This window comes from Dama dama, chromosome 20 (assembly GCF_033118175.1).
Source record: "Dama dama isolate Ldn47 chromosome 20, ASM3311817v1, whole genome shotgun sequence".
NCBI lineage: Eukaryota > Metazoa > Chordata > Mammalia > Artiodactyla > Cervidae > Dama > Dama dama.
The window spans coordinates 26,173,443-26,191,231 of NC_083700.1; the positions used below are offsets into that span (position 1 = coordinate 26,173,443).

The following is a 17,789-nucleotide window of genomic DNA, read 5'->3' on the forward strand; positions in this document are numbered from 1 at the left end:
TATTTTTTCAAAAAACCAGCTTTTAGCTTTGTTGATTTTTGCTATGGTCTCTTTAGTTTCTTTTGCATTTATTTCTGCCCTGATTTTTAAGATTTCTTTCCTTCTGCTAACTCTGGGGTTCTTCATTTCTTCCTTCTCTAATTGCTTTAGGTGTAGAGTTAGGTTATTTAATTGGTTTTTTTCCTGTTTCTTGATGTAAGCCTGTAATGCTATGAACCTTCCCCTTAGCACTGCTTTTACAGTGTCCCATAGGTTTTGGGTTGTTGTGTTTTCATTTTCATTCATTTCTATACATATTTTGATTTCTTTTTTGATTTCTTCTATGATTTGTTGGTTATTCAGAAGCGTGTTATTTAGCCTCCATATGTTTGAAGTTTTAACAATTTTTTCCCTGTAATTGAGATCTAATCTTACTGCACTGTGGTCAGAAAAGATGACTGGAATGATTTCAATTTTTTTGAATTTTCCAAGACCAGATTTATGGCCCAGGATGTGATCTATTCTGGAGAATGTTCCGTGTGCACTTGAGAAAAAGGTGAAGTTGATTGTTTTGGGGTGAAATGTCCTATAGATATCAATTAGGTCTAGCTGGTCCATTGTGTCATTTAAGGTTTGTGTTTCCTTGTTAATTTTCTGTTTAGTTGATCTATCCATAGTTGTGAGTGGGGTATTAAAGTCTCCCACTATTATTGTGTTACTATTAATTTCCTCTTTCATACTTGTTAGCGTTTGCCGTACATATTGCGGTGCTCCTATGTTGGGTGCATATATATTTATAATTGTTATATCTTCTTTTTTGATTGATCCTTTGATCATTATGTAGTGTCCTTCTTTGTCTCTTTTCACTTCCTTTATTTGAAAGTCTATTTTATCTGATATGAGTATTGCGACTCCTGCTTTCTTTTGGTCTCCGTTTGCATGAAATACTTTTTTCCAGCCCTTCACTTTTAGTCTGTATGTGTCTCTTGTTTTGAGGTGGGTCTCTTGTAGACAGCATATATAGGGGTCTTGTTTTTGTATCCATTCAGCCAATCTTTGTCTTTTGGTTGGGGCATTCAACCCATTTACATTTAGGGTAATTATTGATAGGTGTGGTCCCGTTGCCATTTACTTTGTTGTTTTGGGTTCACATTTATACAACCTTTCTGCATTTCCTGTCTAGAGAAGATCCTTTAGCATTTGTTGAAGAGCTGGTTTGGTGGTGCTGAATTCTCGAGAAAAGTTTGTTATTAGCTCATTTAATTCTTGAAACAACCCTAGGGAGTAGGAACCATTTTTATTCCCATTTTGCAGATAAGGAAACTGAGGCATAAAAAAGGTTAAGTAACTTATCCAAGTAGTAAGTGACAGAAACTGCTTTTGAATCTTATCAGTCTACGTGGAAAAGTATTTTGATAGCATTGCTCTGTTGTGGTCTTCCTTCTCATGTTGCTGATAAGAAGTCTGACATCAATCAGATACTTTTTCCTTTATTGTTTTTTTTTTTTTTTATTTTTATTATTATTATATATATATTTTTTTTCCAGTGGGTTTTGTCATACATTGATATGAATCAGCCATGGATTTACATGTATTCCCAATCCCGATCCCCCCCTCCCACCTCCCTCTCCACCCGATTCCTCTGTGTCTTCCCAGTGCACCAGGCCGGAGCACTTGTCTCGTGCATCCCACCTGGGCTGGTGATCTGTTTCACCATAGATAATATACATGCTGTTCTTTTGAAATATCCCACCCTCACATTCTCCCACAAAGTTCAAAAGTCTGTTCTGTATTTCTGTGTCTCTTTCTCTGTTCTGCACATAGGGTCATCGTCATCACCCTTCTAAATTCCATATACATGTGTCAGTATGCTATAATGTTCTTTATCTTTCTGGCTTACTTCACTCTGTATAATGGGCTCCAGCTTCATCCATCTCATTAGGACTGGTTCAAATGAATTCTTTTTCATGGCTGAGTAATATTCCATGGTGTATATGTACCACAGCTTCCTTATCCATTCATCTGCTGATGGGCATCTAGGTTGCTTCCATGTCCTGGCTATTATAAACAGTGCTGCGATGAACATTGGGGTGCATGTGTCTCTTTCAGATCTGGTTTCCTCAGTGTGTATGCCCAGAAGTGGGATTGCTGGGTCATATGGCAGTTCTATTTCCAGTTTTTTAAGAAATCTCCACACTGTTTTCCATAGCGGCTGTACTAGTTTGCATTCCCACCAACAGTGTAAGAGGGTTCCCTTTTCTCCACACCCTCTCCAGCATTTATTGCTTGTAGACTTTTGGATAGCAGCCATCCTGACTGGCGTGTAATGGTACCTCATTGTGGTTTTGATTTGCATTTCTCTAATAATGAGTGATGTTGAGCATCTTTTCATGTGTTTGTTAGCCATCTGTATGTCTTCTTTGGAGAAATGTCTGTTTAGTTCTTTGGCCCATCTTTTGATTGGGTCATTTATTTTTCTGGAATTGAGCTTCAGGAGTTGCTTGTATATTTTTGAGATTAATCCTTTGTCTGTTTCTTCATTTGCTATTATTTTCTCCCAATCTGAGGGCTGTCTTTTCACCTTACTTATAGTTTCCTTTGTAGTGCAAAAGCTTTTAAGTTTCATTAGGTCCCATTTGTTTAGTTTTGCTTTTATTTCCAATATTCTGGGAGGTGGGTCATAGAGGATCTTGCTGTGATTTATGTCGGAGAGTGTTTTTCCTATGTTCTCCTCTAGGAGTTTTATAGTTTCTGGTCTTACATTTAGATCTTTAATCCATTTATTGTTGTTGTTGTTCAGTTGCTAAGTCATGTCTGACTCTTTGCAACCTCATGAACTGCACCATACCAGGCTTCTCTGTCCATCACTATCTTCCTGAGTTTGCTCAAACTCATGTCCATTGAGTCAGTGATGCCCTCCAGCCATCTCATCCTCTGTTGTCCCCTTCTCCTCCTGCCTTTGATCTTTCGCAGCATCAGAGTCATTTCCAGTGAGTCAGTTCTTCACATCAGGTGGCCAAAGTATTGGAGCTTCAGATTCAGCATCAGTCCTTCCAGTGAATATTTTCCTTTATAGGTAATCTATTTTTTCATTCTGGCAGCTATTAGAGTTTTCTTTTTATAATTGATAACACAAGGCTCTGTGTAGATATGGATTTGTTTTATCATTGTCTTTATGACTGAAAAGATTAAAGTCTGGTTTCTGATAATATTCTGAGTAAAATCAAAATTCCTTATGCTGATCCATAAAGACCCTGAAAATATGGTTCTGGGCTGCTTCTGTCATCTCCTGCCCCCCACCACACTCACACTTATACTATAAGTCATCAACATAGGCTTTCTAGTTTTTCCTTACATATACTAATTCCACCTTAGTGTTTTCACTCTAACTTCTCTTCCTGGAAAATATTGCTCCCACATGTCTGCCTGTTGGATACTCCCTGTCATTCAGTCCCCAGAGAACACAGTGCTCCTGAGGTAGGCTTTCTCTGACCACTTGTTCTAAAGAAAGCCTACAACAACAAAAAGTGCTCTCTACCACTTCACCTTATTTTACTTTCTTACAACAACTGCTCTTTCAAACATATGTTTATTTGCTTTATTTATGTCTTTCTTCTTCTCACTAGAATGTAAGCTCCATGCAAGCAGGGACCTAAATTAGTCTTTTATTTTATTTGTTTTCAGCTGTGCTGTCTTCATTGCTGCCTGTGGGTGTTCTCTAGTTGCAGCGAGTGGGGGCTACTCTCTAGTAGAAGTGCATGGGCTTCTCATTGCAGTGGCTTCTCTTGTTTGCAGAGCATGAGGTCTATAGTGTGCAGGAGTTACGGGCTCAGGAGTTATGGTGTGTGGGCTTAATTGTCCTGAGGCATATCGAATCCTCTCGGACCAGGGATTGAACCCATGTCCCCTGCACTGGCAGGCAGACTCGTAACCACTGGACTGCCAGTGAAGTCCCTAATCTAGTCTTGTTTATTGCTCTCTGTTCAGCATGCAATAACCACACCTAACCCATAGTAGACACAATATGTATTTGTTCAATTATGTCTTCAAATATCATTTCTATTTATTTATCCTAATTATTATTAGGGCTTCTCTGATGGCTCAGCAACAAAGATTCTGCCTGCAATGCAGAAGATGCGGATTTGATCCTTGGTTCAGGGACATCTCCTGGAGGAGGAAATGGCAACCCACTCCAGTATTCTTGCCCAAAAAGTCCCAGGGACAGAGGAGCCTGGCAGCCTGCAGTCCAAAGTGTTGCAAAGAATTGGACGTAACTGAACACACACACACACACTTATGAGATGGATGTTGGAATTTCTGGTTTTTCCCTCCATGTATTTGAAATTTTCTTGGACCTTTACCCCTTTGAGAATTTCAGCTTAAGATTTCCAACTAATTCATTTTTCCATGGAGTCTGGTCTGCTATTGAAATTTTGTTTCAACAGTGACTTTAAAATTATAAATTCTTTAATTTCCCTTATAACTGCCTATTGTTCTTGCTTCATGTATGTAACATATTCCTTTATCTCCCTGAATATTAAAATATTCTTAGACTCTATCATCTCTTTTACCTCCATTATATATTTTGTTTGTTGACTGCTTTAGTTTTCTAACCAATTAGGTAAATACACTTATGTTTATTTGCCTTTAATTACCCTGTAATGCTTTGAGATCAGTATTTTATTATGTCAATACATTTGTAAAAGTTCAACAGCCCTAGAGAGCTTATAGTATCATTTATCTTAGTCTTCCTTATTTTTTTCAACTTAGAGCAACAAACATTTATTAACCATCTACTGTTTTCCAGGTACCAAAGGTGACAGACAGCTAATGAGCTCAGTGCCTGACACCTAGACTCCAATAAAAGATACATGTTGGCTGAACACATGCTTAATAATAAAGGGATGAAGAATTAAAATATAAGAGGAATCGGGTGGGATATTACAAGAGGGAATATTAGAATTTTCAATATTTCAGACTTGGAACAGTTCTGTATGGTCTTTTGTGATTGGAGTGGTTCCAAGAGATGGTAGGAAGAGAGGAAGTGGAGACAGGAGTGACTCTGAAAAGTAAGGTGTTGATAAACAGTAAGAGTGTAAGACTGCTTTGCTATTGTTCTCAACAGGGGGAGTTGCCTCAAAGGGGGCATTTGGCAACATCTGGAAATACTTTTGGTTGCCACAGTTGAAGGTGTTCTACTGGCACCAAATGACTTGAGGCCTGGGATGCTGCTAAACATTCCATATAGTGCACAAGTTAGCCCCCATGGCAAAAAGCATCTAGTCCAAATGCCTTAAGTTTCAAGGTTGAGAAGTCCTGCAGACGGGTGTGAAATCAGAGGGTGATTTCTGTATTTAAGGTGAGGAGAACAATTATAAATTAGGTGCCTATCTTGATTACATTTCAACTCTTTTGTTTACCACATAAAATTGAACAAGACGATCAATATTTCTAGACCTCACTTTCCCCATTAAAAGGGGAATATTACCCTTAACTGATCTCACTGTCTGTAACTTTTCTATCTTGGGGATTTAACCTGAACCCCCAGTTCCACCCACTAAGTAGTTTTGAACTACTTTTTAGTAGTCCAGATTAGTTTTTGAACTACTAATTAGGGCCAGGCACCTAATTTCACTCACCCTAGTTCCATTCATGTAAAATAGGAAATAATACCTACTCGGCAATATTGCTGTGAGGCTTAAATGAGATAATGTATGTGAAAGTGCCCTACACATGCTTGGTATGTGGTAGGCAATCAGTAAATATTTATTGAATCCAAAGATATGAAATCAAGGTTTTGAGTGCTTTAAGAGAAAGAGTGAATCATTAAAAATATATATTAATATTGTTATTTTGATTTCTACTATGGTAAATTTTCCTTTTTAGCATTTGCATTTTGTGTTGTCTATTCTAATACATGCATTAAAATTTTACTTCAATATGTAGGTTATAAACACTATCCCTTTTATTTTGGTAGTCACTGGTTAATTATACTGCCACTTTGTGTAATCACCATACTTTTGGGTAGAAACTGCCTTCTTTTTACTAAAAGCAAAGGAAATACATAAATACTGATAAAGAGCTGACCATTAAAACTAATACCTCCCAACTTTCCCCTGATAGCTCACTTGGTAAAGAATCCACCTGCAATGCAGGAGACCCTGGTTGGATTCCTGGGTTGGGAAGATCCGCTGGGGAAGGGATAGGCTACTCATTCCAGTATTCTAGGACTTCCCTTGTGGCTCAACTGGTAAAGAATCCGCTTGCAATGTGGGAGACCTGGGTTCGATCCCTAGGTTGAGAAGATCCCCTGGAGAAGGGAAAGGCTACCCACTCCAGTATTCTGGCCTGGAGAATTCCATGGACTGTATATAGTCCATGGGGTCGCAAAGAGTCGGACACAACTGAGTGACTTTCTCTCCTCCCAACTCTTTATATCAACAGGTTGTGGCAAGTGAAGAAGATCTTGTCCCACCAAGTCTGGTGGAGCCGCCTCCCAGGGCAGACGGGTTGGACTACAGAATAGCAGCTCACATCGTATCCATCCTGCCCTCTCTCTGTCTGACAGAGAGGGAGAAAAAGGTCAGACGGTACGAGAAATCCAAAAAGTGTGCATGCTTTGAAAAGTAGTATGACTTCTCTCTTAAAATCATTACTATTTTAATCTGAATAGAATCTCCGTGAAATATTCTTATCTGAAGAAGAAAATGAAAGCGAACCAGTGCCCACAGGCCCTCTCCTGCTTAACTATCACGATGCCCACGCCCACAGGAAGTACGTGCTAAAGGTAATAATTGACCAGGTTACCCAGAGGATAACTGATGCAAGAAAGCTCATTTGTAATTATTCAGTTGTAGAAATCTTAATTGGACAGCTTTACCAATGCTAATTAAAAGTAATCTACAAAGTAGACACCTGCAAAGTAAGATCTTGGAAAATGGACATGAATAAAGGAAAAAGTACACCAGCAAAGAAAACCCGCCCACATATAGAGGGCCAATGAACCATTAAATTCATTGCAACTACACCAAATATGTATTAAAACCTTACAGTTATGTGCTTAATATATCTGCTAATATGAAAGAAAAAAAAAAAAAAAAAACTAGTGGCGGCAAGGAAAGAATCTAAGAAGGGAGGCAGGAATATATTTGAGACTTTGGCAGTTTGTCACTGTGAATAAGGAATCCATCATTTCTGTGCACCAAGAATCTCTGGCAAAGTGAGAAGTAGCTTTTTTGACCTTCAGCGAAACACCAACAGTTTGTCTTCCCCAATTACCATTGATTTCCCCTGTTCCCAGATAATGAGAGCAAAGGTATCAAGTTTTGCCTTCTCCATATGCATAAGGCCGTTGACAGCTTATTTTAACGTCTTCTGTCACATTGCTCTTTTTCATCAGGACCTAAAGAATTTTGATCCAGTTCAAATTGAACAAGAGATGCAGTCCAAGTTGCCACTGTGGGAATTCCTTAAATTCCCTCTGCCCCCGCCATGGAATAGCACGAAACGTCTAGCTACAATTCATGAGCTCATGCACTTTTGTACAAATGGTGAGTACATTGCTTCATTGTAGCTTAAACTCATTCATTTACGGTCACGTGTGCCTCTAATGATTATACCCCCATCTGCAGAAAGATTTTTATTGTTGTCCTTTCAGAGGCTGTGGAGTATTTTGATTAACTACAGTTTCTTTTTATTTTGAATAAAGTCATTAACAGCAGGATGATAACTACAACGTTCTTCAATTTGATGCCCTGGGTTTTCATTCCACTGTGTTTCTACGACAAGAGTAATCCCCTTCTTTCTTCCTCCTCCCTGCTTCCCAACACCCCCTCGCCCCGTCTACTCATTAACATGATTGGAGATGACATAGTAGTCCCCATCCTAGTTGAGGGCAGAACTGAGAGCACCCCTTGTGGGTGTAGTGTGTATGCCTGGGTGTGGTGTGTGTGCATGTGTGTTCGGTGGTGTCTGACTCCTTGAGACCCTTTGGACTGTAGCCTTCCAGGCTCCTCTGTTTATGGGATTTCCCGGGCAAGAATACTGGAGTGGGTTGCCTTATCTCCTCCAAGGGATCTTCCCGACCCAGGAATTGAACCTGTGTCTCCTGTGTCTCCTGCATTGCAGGTGGATTCTTTACTCACTGAGCCATATGCTAAGTGTTAATTCCAGTTCATCTCTCACAATAGGAAGGTGTGTTGTCTATTCTTTAGAAAGAAGGGTCATTAAAAATATCTACAATCAGCTTCTTATTGCAGAGCTCATGGAGATTTTAAGATAAAGACAATCATTTCCTGAAACACAAATCTTATTTCCAGCTGAAGCAATAGGCAGATATATTGCTGCTTATAAGAAGAAATAGGAAATTACATAGACATCTTGATTTGACCTAGATTAAAAAAAATGTGCATATTCTTCCTTCTCCTTTCATCTAAGAAAGTTATGAAATATTTTACTTGGATTTCTTTTTTTCGTATTTTAGTAGCCTTAGTAATAGCCAGATTTTTAAAAATTTTTAACTGAAGGATAATAGCTTTACAATGATGTATGTTTCTTTCATACAACAACATAAATCAGTCATAAGTATCGTATGTCCCCTCCCTCTTGATCCTCCCTCCCAACTTCCACCCCATCCTACCCCTCTAGGTTGTCACAGAGCCCGGGATTGAGCTTCCTGTGTTATATAGCGGCTTCCCACCGACTGTTTTAACACATGGTGATGTATGTGTTTCCATGATGCTCTCTCAGTTGCTCCCACCCTCTCCTCCTGCTGTGTCCACAAGTCTGTTCTGTACATCTGCATCCCTATTCCTGCCCTGCAAACAGGTTCATCAGTACCATTTTTCTAAATTCCATATGTATTCACTACTATATGATATTAGGTCTTTTCTGACTTACTTCACTGTGTATAACAGGCTCTAGGTTCATCCACCTCGCTACAACTGATTCAAATTGGTTCCTTTTTCTGGCTGAGTAATATTCTAGTGTGTGTGTGTGTGTGTGTGTGTGTGTGTGTGTGTGTACACCACCACTTCTTTATCCATTCATCTGTTGATAGACATCTAGGACGTGTCCTAGCTATTGTAAATAGTGTTGCAATGAATATTGGGATACATGTGTTTTTTTGAATTATGGTTTCTTCAGAGTATATGTCCAGTAGTTGAGATTGCTAGGTCATAATGGTAGTTTTATTCCTAGTTTAAGAAATCTCCATACTGTTCTCCATAGTGGCTATATCAATTAATATTCCCACAAACTCTGCAAGAGAGGTTACCTTTTCTCCACATCCCCTCCAACATTTATTGTTTGTAGATTTTTTTGGTGTTGGCCATTCTGACCAGTGTGAGGCGATGTCTCAGTGGTAAAGAACCTGCCTGCCAATGCAGGAGATGCGGGTTTGATCCCTGGGTCAGGAAGATTCCCTGGAGAAAGAAATGGCAACCCACTTCAGTATTCTTGCCTGGGAAATCCCATGGACAGAGGAGCCTGGTGGGCTACAGTCGATGGGGTCACAGAAAGAGTTGGACATGACTTAGCAACTAAACAGCAGCAGATTCTGACCAGTGTGAGGTAATACCTCCTTGTACTTTTGGTTTGCATTTTGCTAATAATGAGTGCTGTTGAGCATTTTTTCATGTATCTATGAATCTGTATGTCTTCTTTGGAGAACTGTCTGCTTAAGCCTTCTGCTCAATTTTTTGATTGGGTTGTTTGCTTTTCTGATACTAAACTACATGAATTGCTTGAATCGCTTGTGTATTTTAGAGATTAATCCTTTGTTAGTTGCTTTGTTTGCAATTATTTTCTCCCATTCTGAGGGTTGTTGTCTCATCTTATTTATGGTTTCCTTTGCTGTGCAAAAGCTTTTAGGTTTAATTAGGACCCATTTGTTTATTCTGTCTTTATTTCCATTACTCTAGGAGGTGTGTCGTAGAGGATCTTGCAGCCATTTATGCCAAAGAGTGTTTTGCCTATGTTTTCCTCTAGGGGTTTTATAGTTTCTAGTCTATAATTTAGGTATTTAACCCATTTTGAGTTTATTTTTGTGTATACTATTAGGAAATATTCTTTTTTTTTTTTTTTAGGAAATATTCTAATTTCATTCTTTTACACATTAGCTGTCCAGGTTTCCCAGCACCACTTATTGAAGAGACTGAGAAAAAAAAGAAACAAAATTTTTAATACTGTCATGCTGTCCCCTCATGGAAATGGGTGTAGCCTAGTGGTACTGGGTGTGTCGTGTCTATTATTTTCATATTCATCCTCTTCCTGGTGTCCTGAGAACATCTGGCCTTTACCTCTCTTCTGCCACACTGCTCTTCTCCTTCTGCCTTGTGATATGATCTCATTCTCTCTCTACCTTGGTTCTACACACAGCACAGGATTTTTTTAATATGAAAAAGTACATTTATTGAATCATTTTTCACAGTAGCAAAATACTAGAAACAAACTATCCCATCAAAAGCTCTCATTAAAATATCAGACACCTGTATGGTACAAGATCATGTATCTTAACAACTTGGAGGGCTATCTCTATCATGATATGGAAAAGCCTCCTAGATAATTAAGTTTAAAAAGAAAAGGAAACCAAGGATAAGAAGAGGATGATGAGTATGCTAACATTTACTTTTGTCTTTTATGGGAAAAATGTGTAACACATATTCTTTTTTATACAATTTTTCAAAGGTCACACTCCAGTTATATTTATTATAAAATATTGGCTCTATTCCCCACATTGTAAAGTACACAAGATTCTTATTTTTGTTGCCATCACTGAAACTGCCCATATACACATCCTGCTCATATGTCTCATCCTGAACCCTTGTTCCTCCACCTCTCCTTCCTCTTTTATCCTTCTTCATGTTTAAGTGAGAGTTGCTCAGTTGTGTCCAACTCTTTGCGACCCCATGTACTATACAGTCCGTGGAATTCTCCAGGCCAGAATACTGGAGTGGGTAGCCTTTCCCTTCTCCAGGGGATCTTCCCAACCTGGGTATTGAAGCCAGGTCTCCCACATTGCAGATGGATTCTTTACCAGTTGAGCCACAAGGGAGTGGGTAGCCTATCCCTTCTCCAGCGGATCTTCCCGACCCACGAATCTAACTGGTGTCTCCTGCACTGCAGGCAGATTTCTTAATGTTTAATAGGTCCAAATTCTTGATTTCCTTGAAAGTTGTTCCTTCACAGTGCTCTTTATTTCAGTAAATAGCAACTCTTTTCTACCAAAACTTTGAAGTCATCCCTGGTTCTTTTTTTATGCCCCACAACCAATCCCACCACATCTCTCACTACCAGCCCGGCCCAATCTGGTACCACCTCTCACTTGAACTATTTCGGGAATTTTCCAGTTGGTCTCCAAGTTTTCCCTTTGTTTAGTCTTTTCTTCACATAATAGCAGGAATGACCCTTCCAAAACGTTAGTCAGATCCTGTTCGTTCTTGGCTCAAAACCCTCTTGTGATCACCCATTTCCCTCAAAGTAAAATCTAAACTTTTTGAGTTCATCCTCTTTCTAATTCTTGTTGTTCTACTCCACTCTGTCTCATTGACCTCACTGTGCTTCCTTGGACAAGTCCATCACACACCTGCCTCCACTTCTGCACTAGCTGTTTCCCTCCCCTGCCTCCATCACCCTGCTCCCAGATAGTGGTATGACTCGCCCACTTATTTCTTATTTTTGCTTTACTTGTTTACAGGACTCTGCTCTGATATTTGTTGTTGTTTAGTTGCTAAGTTGTGTCCAACTCTTTTGCAACCCCACAGAATATAGCCCACCAGGCCCCTTTGTCCATGGGATTTCCCAGGCAAGAATACTGGAATGGGTTGCTGTTGCCTTCTCCAGGGCATTTTTCCCTACCTAGGGACCAGACCTGCATCTCCTGCATTGCAGGCAGATTCTTTACCATCTGAGCTACCTGGGAAGCCCTTGCTCTGACTACTTTATAGAAAGTAGAAGTCCCTCCCCAGTCATTATTACTGCTTATCCCCTTATCTGGCTTTACTTTTCTTCTTGTTTCTGATAGAGTATACAATTACCTGTTTATTCTGTGTTCCCAACTGCTAAAATAGGTACTCTGTAAAGTTAGGAATTCACTGATATGTTTGCTGCTGTAGTCCTTTTATTAAAGTTACTGACAACTAGTAGGTGCTCAAAAAATGTTTGTGGAGTGAATGAATGAATGAACAAACTTAATTTTGTCACCTTTGCCTTTTTCCTGTCTCTCTCCTGAATTTCCTTGTGTTTTTTCCAAAAGGAACCTTCCCGCTATACTCTTCTCTGTTGGAGAGGAAAAATGGAGGTGACCTCAGATTCTTTGATCCGTCCCTATCATTTCACTTTCCCTCACTGAATTCCATGACTGTTTGTTAATACCTACCTCCTACCTCTCTATCTTGAACTTTTGAAGTGCAGAACCAAATCTTTTCTTTCAATGTCAGGCAAAGAAAAATATGTAGTAGAGTATAAAGACTAGAACATAGAAAACAAAAATGAGTGCATGAGTGAGTGAACACACAATTTCTATAAAATATTAAATACACAATTAATATAGCCCCTTGAAGGCTGATAACCTTTGAAATAAAGTTATGAAAAGTTCTGTACCAGTTTATTGGGTGGAAAGACGCCTTTTCTAGGGCTTCCTTGGTGGCTCAGATGGTAAAGCATCTGCTTGCAGTGTAGGAGACCCGGGTTCAATCCCTGGGTTGGGAAGATCCCCTGGAGAAGGAAATGGCAACCCACTCCAGTACTCTTGCCTGGAAAATTCCATGGACAGAGGAGCCTGGGCTACAGTCCATGGGGTTGCAAAGAGTCGGACACGACTGAGCGACTTCACTTCACTTCATGCCTTTTCTAAGCCTAAGTGAACAGAAAAGCCTACTAAACATAGCAGCCTATATTAGACACAAGTGAGTAATTTCTGTGTCAAATTACAACAGCAGCAAAAGATGCTTTTGCATAAAATGACATTTTCTTAATTTATTAATGTGTAGTTGATTTACAATGTTTTATCAATTTCTGCTATACAGAAAAAGTGACTCAGTTGTATACATATATACCTTGTTTTTTTACATTCTGTTCCATTCTGTTCCATTTCAGAGTATTGAATATAGTTTCCTGTACTATGCAATATGACCTTGTTGTTTATCCATTCTATATGTAATAGTTTACATCTACTAACCCCAAACTCCCAACCTATCTTTTCCTCACCTTTCTCCCCTTTGGCAACCACAAGTCTATTCTCTATGAAAAAATGACAAGTTTTAAACATATTCAACCAATACTCTGGAAAAATCAATGTGAATCAGTCTGGACACCTCACATTCATTCATCTATGAAGCAGTTTGTGAGCATTATCTTGATATATCTTGACTGTATAAGTCTCTCATTATGAGTTGCCTGTGATTGTGGTGCCCATGTGTAAAGTCAGGTCAACAGGCATTATGGCGTGACTCTTTTGTCTTTCTGGTGGACTGACCCCTCTGTTGCTCCTGTACTGTGTAGTAATAAAGAGTGTTTCTGAAAGCACTGGTCTGCTTTCTTACAGAAGTCTTGAACTGGAATGAAGTAGAACGAGCCTTCAAAGTGTTTACTTTTGAGAGCCTGAGACTCTCTGAGGTTGATGAAGATGGAAATCTAAACCGTTCTAGGATGATGTATGGGACAGATTCTGAGACGTTCAACATACCATGGGACAACCCTTCCAGATTTGCTAAACAGATAAGGCAACAATACATCATGAAAATGAATACCCAAGAAGCCAAACAGCAAACAGGTACACTGCCTGGAGGGAACAAAAGGCATTCTTGCATTGTATGATTGTCCATTTGTCTAGTATTGTATCTTTACCCTGCCTAGATGATGGAACCAAAGACAGAATTTTATTTCTGAATCAGAATTGGTCAACACCTATGCCAGATGATGAGCTCAACAAAGAACCATCAGATCATCATCAGCCTGGTAGTAACAAGAAATCCTTAGACTCTGATAATAGAGAACCGATAGAGCAGGAGAGAAACTTGAAGTCTCAGCTCCAACCTGAGACTCTGGGTGAGCAAATGTGTGTGTGTGTGTGTGTCTGTGTGTGTGTGTATAGATACTGATACAGAATGTATAAACCAAAAAAATTCAAAATACATTATTTAAATTTAAATGCCTCCCTATTTCAGTTGAAAAAATGGTTCATCTTGTTTTATTAATTAAACTTTGTTACTGTTATTCGGTAACTACTCATTTTTTTAAAAAATTTATTGAAGTAGAGTTGATTTACAGTGCTTTTGGTGTACAACAGATTGATTCAGTCATATGTTTTTTTCATATTTTTTGCATTGTAGGTTATTACAAGACACTGGATATAGTTCCCTGTGCTATATAGTAGGTCCTTGCTGTTTATCTGTTTTATATATAATAGTATGTATCTGTTGATCCCAAACTCCTAATTTATCCTTGTCTCCCCAAGTTCTTTTTCTACATTGGAAATCTATTTCTGTTTTGTAAATAAATTCATTTGCATCATTTTTTGGACTCCACATTTAAGTCACATTATATATTTGTTTTTCTCTGTCTGACTTATTTCACTTAATGTGATAATCTAGGTTCATCAATGTTTTGCAAATGACATTATTTCATACTTTTTATGGATGAGTAATATTCTACTGTGTATATTATATATGGGTGTATATTGTGTGTATATTGTATGTATCTATTGTGTATACATGTATATGGGCATATATGGGTGTTTTGTTTATCCGTTTTGTTTATCCATTCATCTGCTGATGGACATTTAGGTTGCTTCCGTGTCTTGGCTATTGTGAACAGTGCTGATATGAACATAGGGATGAGTGTATCTCTTGAATTATAGTTCAAGTCCATACTATTCTCCATAGTGGGTTTATTTACCAATTTCCCCTCCCATCGACAGTGTAGGAGGGTTCTCTTTTCTCCACATCCTTTCTCGCATTTATTATTTGTCGAGTAAGTCCTCATTATTTCAACCCTTGTTTTTCAATGTATCATTAAGGCCTCTTAAGCCACTCTTACTACCTTTGTAAATATAGTATGGTGACCAGAATTAAAACTTTTATCATTAGTATTTCACAGGGTTATTATGATTATATGCAAAAAAATTATCCAAAATCTCCCCCAGTAGCTATGAACTGTGTAGTACAGAGCTTGGTACAAAATCAATACTCAGTGAACGTCAGTTCACCTGAACACCCTCCTGCTCAGGTAATTATTCTCATTCTAGAATAAATAATAATAAATATTGTAATATTAAGAGATATATAAGCATAGAAGAAAGGCTAAATTTTTATTGAGCTGTTTTACACACAGCTGTTAGATCTATTACTTAAAATATGGTTCTGCTATTACCCTGCTTATAACCTTCAATGACTCCTCATTGTTGTTTGTTGCTAAGTCAAGTCTGACTCTTTCTGTGACCCCATGGACTGAAGTCTGCCAGGCTTCTCTGTCCATGGGATTTCCCAGGCAAGAATACTGGATTGTGTTCCAGGAGTGCGTTACCATTTCCTTGTCCAAGGGATCTTCCCAACCCAGGAATCAAAACTGTGTCTCCTGCATTGGTAGGCAGATTCTACACTACTCAGCTATCAGTGGCTCCCTACTACCTACAAATAGGACCCAACTTCTTGACTTGCTTTACACACTTCTTCAGCAGTACCAAATTATTTTCCCAAACCCTTTCTACTTTTTCACTTTTGTTCTCTGAGCACATGCTGTAGTCAATATAATTAGACCCTATTTCCTCTAGGCAGCCTGCTCTTTTCTATCTCTAACTTTTTCCTACAATAACGTCCCACTAGAGTTGTCTTTTTTATTATACTGAGGTTCAAATGACACTCCCATGAAGCTTTGTTAGATGTGTTGATCTGGAAATACCTTGCTTACTATTTCCATGCTCATAATTAATATATGCTTCCTTTTTAGCATCAGTTATTTCCTACTCTGCTGTGCTGTGCTTTGCTTAGTCATTCAGTCATGTCTGACTCTTTGCAACCCCATGGACTGTAGCCTGCCAGGTTCCTCTGTCCATGAGGATTCTCCAGGCAAGAATACTGGAGTGGGTTGCTGTGCCCCTCTCCAGGGGATCTTCCCAACCTAGGGGTCAAACCCAGGTCTCACACGTTGCAGGCTGATTCTTTACCAATTGAACCACCAGGGAAGCCCAAGAATACTGGAGTGGGTAGCCTATCCCTTCTCCAGGGGATCTTCCCAAACCAGGAATCAAACTGGGGTCGCCTGCATTGCAGGTGGATTCTTCACCAGCTGAGTTCCCAGGGATTTCCTACTGGTTATTCATATGCCTATATTAAGGCCTCCTTAATACTATAGCTTCTTAGAGATCATAAGTATGTATGTTTATATTAAAAACTTTAACCATATACTACATCATAAAACAAATTTTCACTGATCAAAACTACAGAGTATGTTCTTGAACCACAAAGAAATTATGGAAAATATAGATACAATAGGAAGAATAAATAAAATGAAAATTTTGGTCCTTTGAAAGATTTTTAAAATTGAAAAATTTTTAGTGAATGGCTGATAACAAAAAGAAGCATGAATTACTGTATTAGAAATAAAATTAGTTCAGGAGTAAAAATCATTGATTTTTAAAGAATCAGATTTCCCTTTGGTGCTATAGAAATTTAAAAGAGAGTAAAAGGATATAAGGGGCTTCCCTGATAGCTCAGTGGGTAAAGAATCCGCAGCTTTATTTGAGTATGTCTAAAAATGAAATGAGCAAATTACTAGAAGAGTATAACTTAACAGCATTCACTCAAGAAGAAATATAAAACCTGAATATCTTATAATTATTTAAATAAATTAAGTCAATTTAAAAACTTCCCAAAGAAGACATGCCAAACCCAAATAATCTCATTGACTAGTGATATTAAACACTCAAAAAAAATATTTCTAAACGCTCAAAATATAGTTCCAATCTTAACAAAAATTAATTCCAGGAAATATAAAAGGATTATTCTCTTCTCATTTTATGAAACTAGCATCAGCCTTATAATAAAACTGTCAAGGGTAGAACAACAACAACAAAAATTAAAACTCAGTTATTCATGAACATATATGCCAAAATCCTGAATAAAACATAAGCCAACTGATCTAGCAATATACAAAATCCTAATAATCAGGACAAGCTTTTGTAACAAGGAAAAGCATACATTGTAAAATCAATATAATTTATCAGTTAACACACTAAGAAAAATATAGTTTCAGTAGATGGAGAAAAAAATATAGCAATTTATGAAAAACAAACTAGCAATAGAGAGAAAACTTCTCTACTGTATAAAGTTTATTTTAAAAATTACTACAATAAACATTATATATGAAGATGAAAAGTTAAAAGATTTCCCTTGATCAGAAGGTTATCCACTGTAAACTCTCATATTTAGGATTACATTGGAGATGCTAGCCAACTCAGTAAGGTAAGAGATAAAGCTATAAATGTTGAAAAGAAGCAAAACTGATATAATTTGTAAATTGTGTGTAAAAAACCTAAAACAATCAAAAAAAAAAAAGTCAGGAATTATATGAAGTTTTGATGAAGAAATGTGATTGTGAAATAACGTGAGTAAGATGTCTGAAGTGCCGGGGACTTTTCTTTATCATTATTTATTATACCAAGCATTTAAGTTCTTTGTACTTTTCTGTATTATTTCAATTTTTTTTTTCAGTTTCTTTTTTTTTTTCATTTATTTTTATTAGTTGGAGGCTGATTACTTTACAATATTGTAGTGTTTTTTGCCATACATTGACATGAATCAGCCATGGATTTA

At 38.0% G+C, this 17,789-nt stretch overlaps 1 protein-coding gene across 1 annotated transcript in view; it reads left to right on the forward strand.

Annotated features, from left to right (window-relative positions):
- The window catches only part of SPAG17 (sperm associated antigen 17), a 230,426-nt gene that overhangs the window by 92,384 nt on the left and 120,253 nt on the right, over positions 1–17,789 (forward strand). The window contains exons 11-15 of the mRNA XM_061119929.1: positions 6,424–6,561; positions 6,653–6,766; positions 7,379–7,529; positions 13,523–13,750; positions 13,834–14,025. Coding sequence (XP_060975912.1) covers positions 6,424–6,561; positions 6,653–6,766; positions 7,379–7,529; positions 13,523–13,750; positions 13,834–14,025 — 823 coding nt within the window. The remainder of the gene's footprint in view (positions 1–6,423; positions 6,562–6,652; positions 6,767–7,378; positions 7,530–13,522; positions 13,751–13,833; positions 14,026–17,789) is intronic.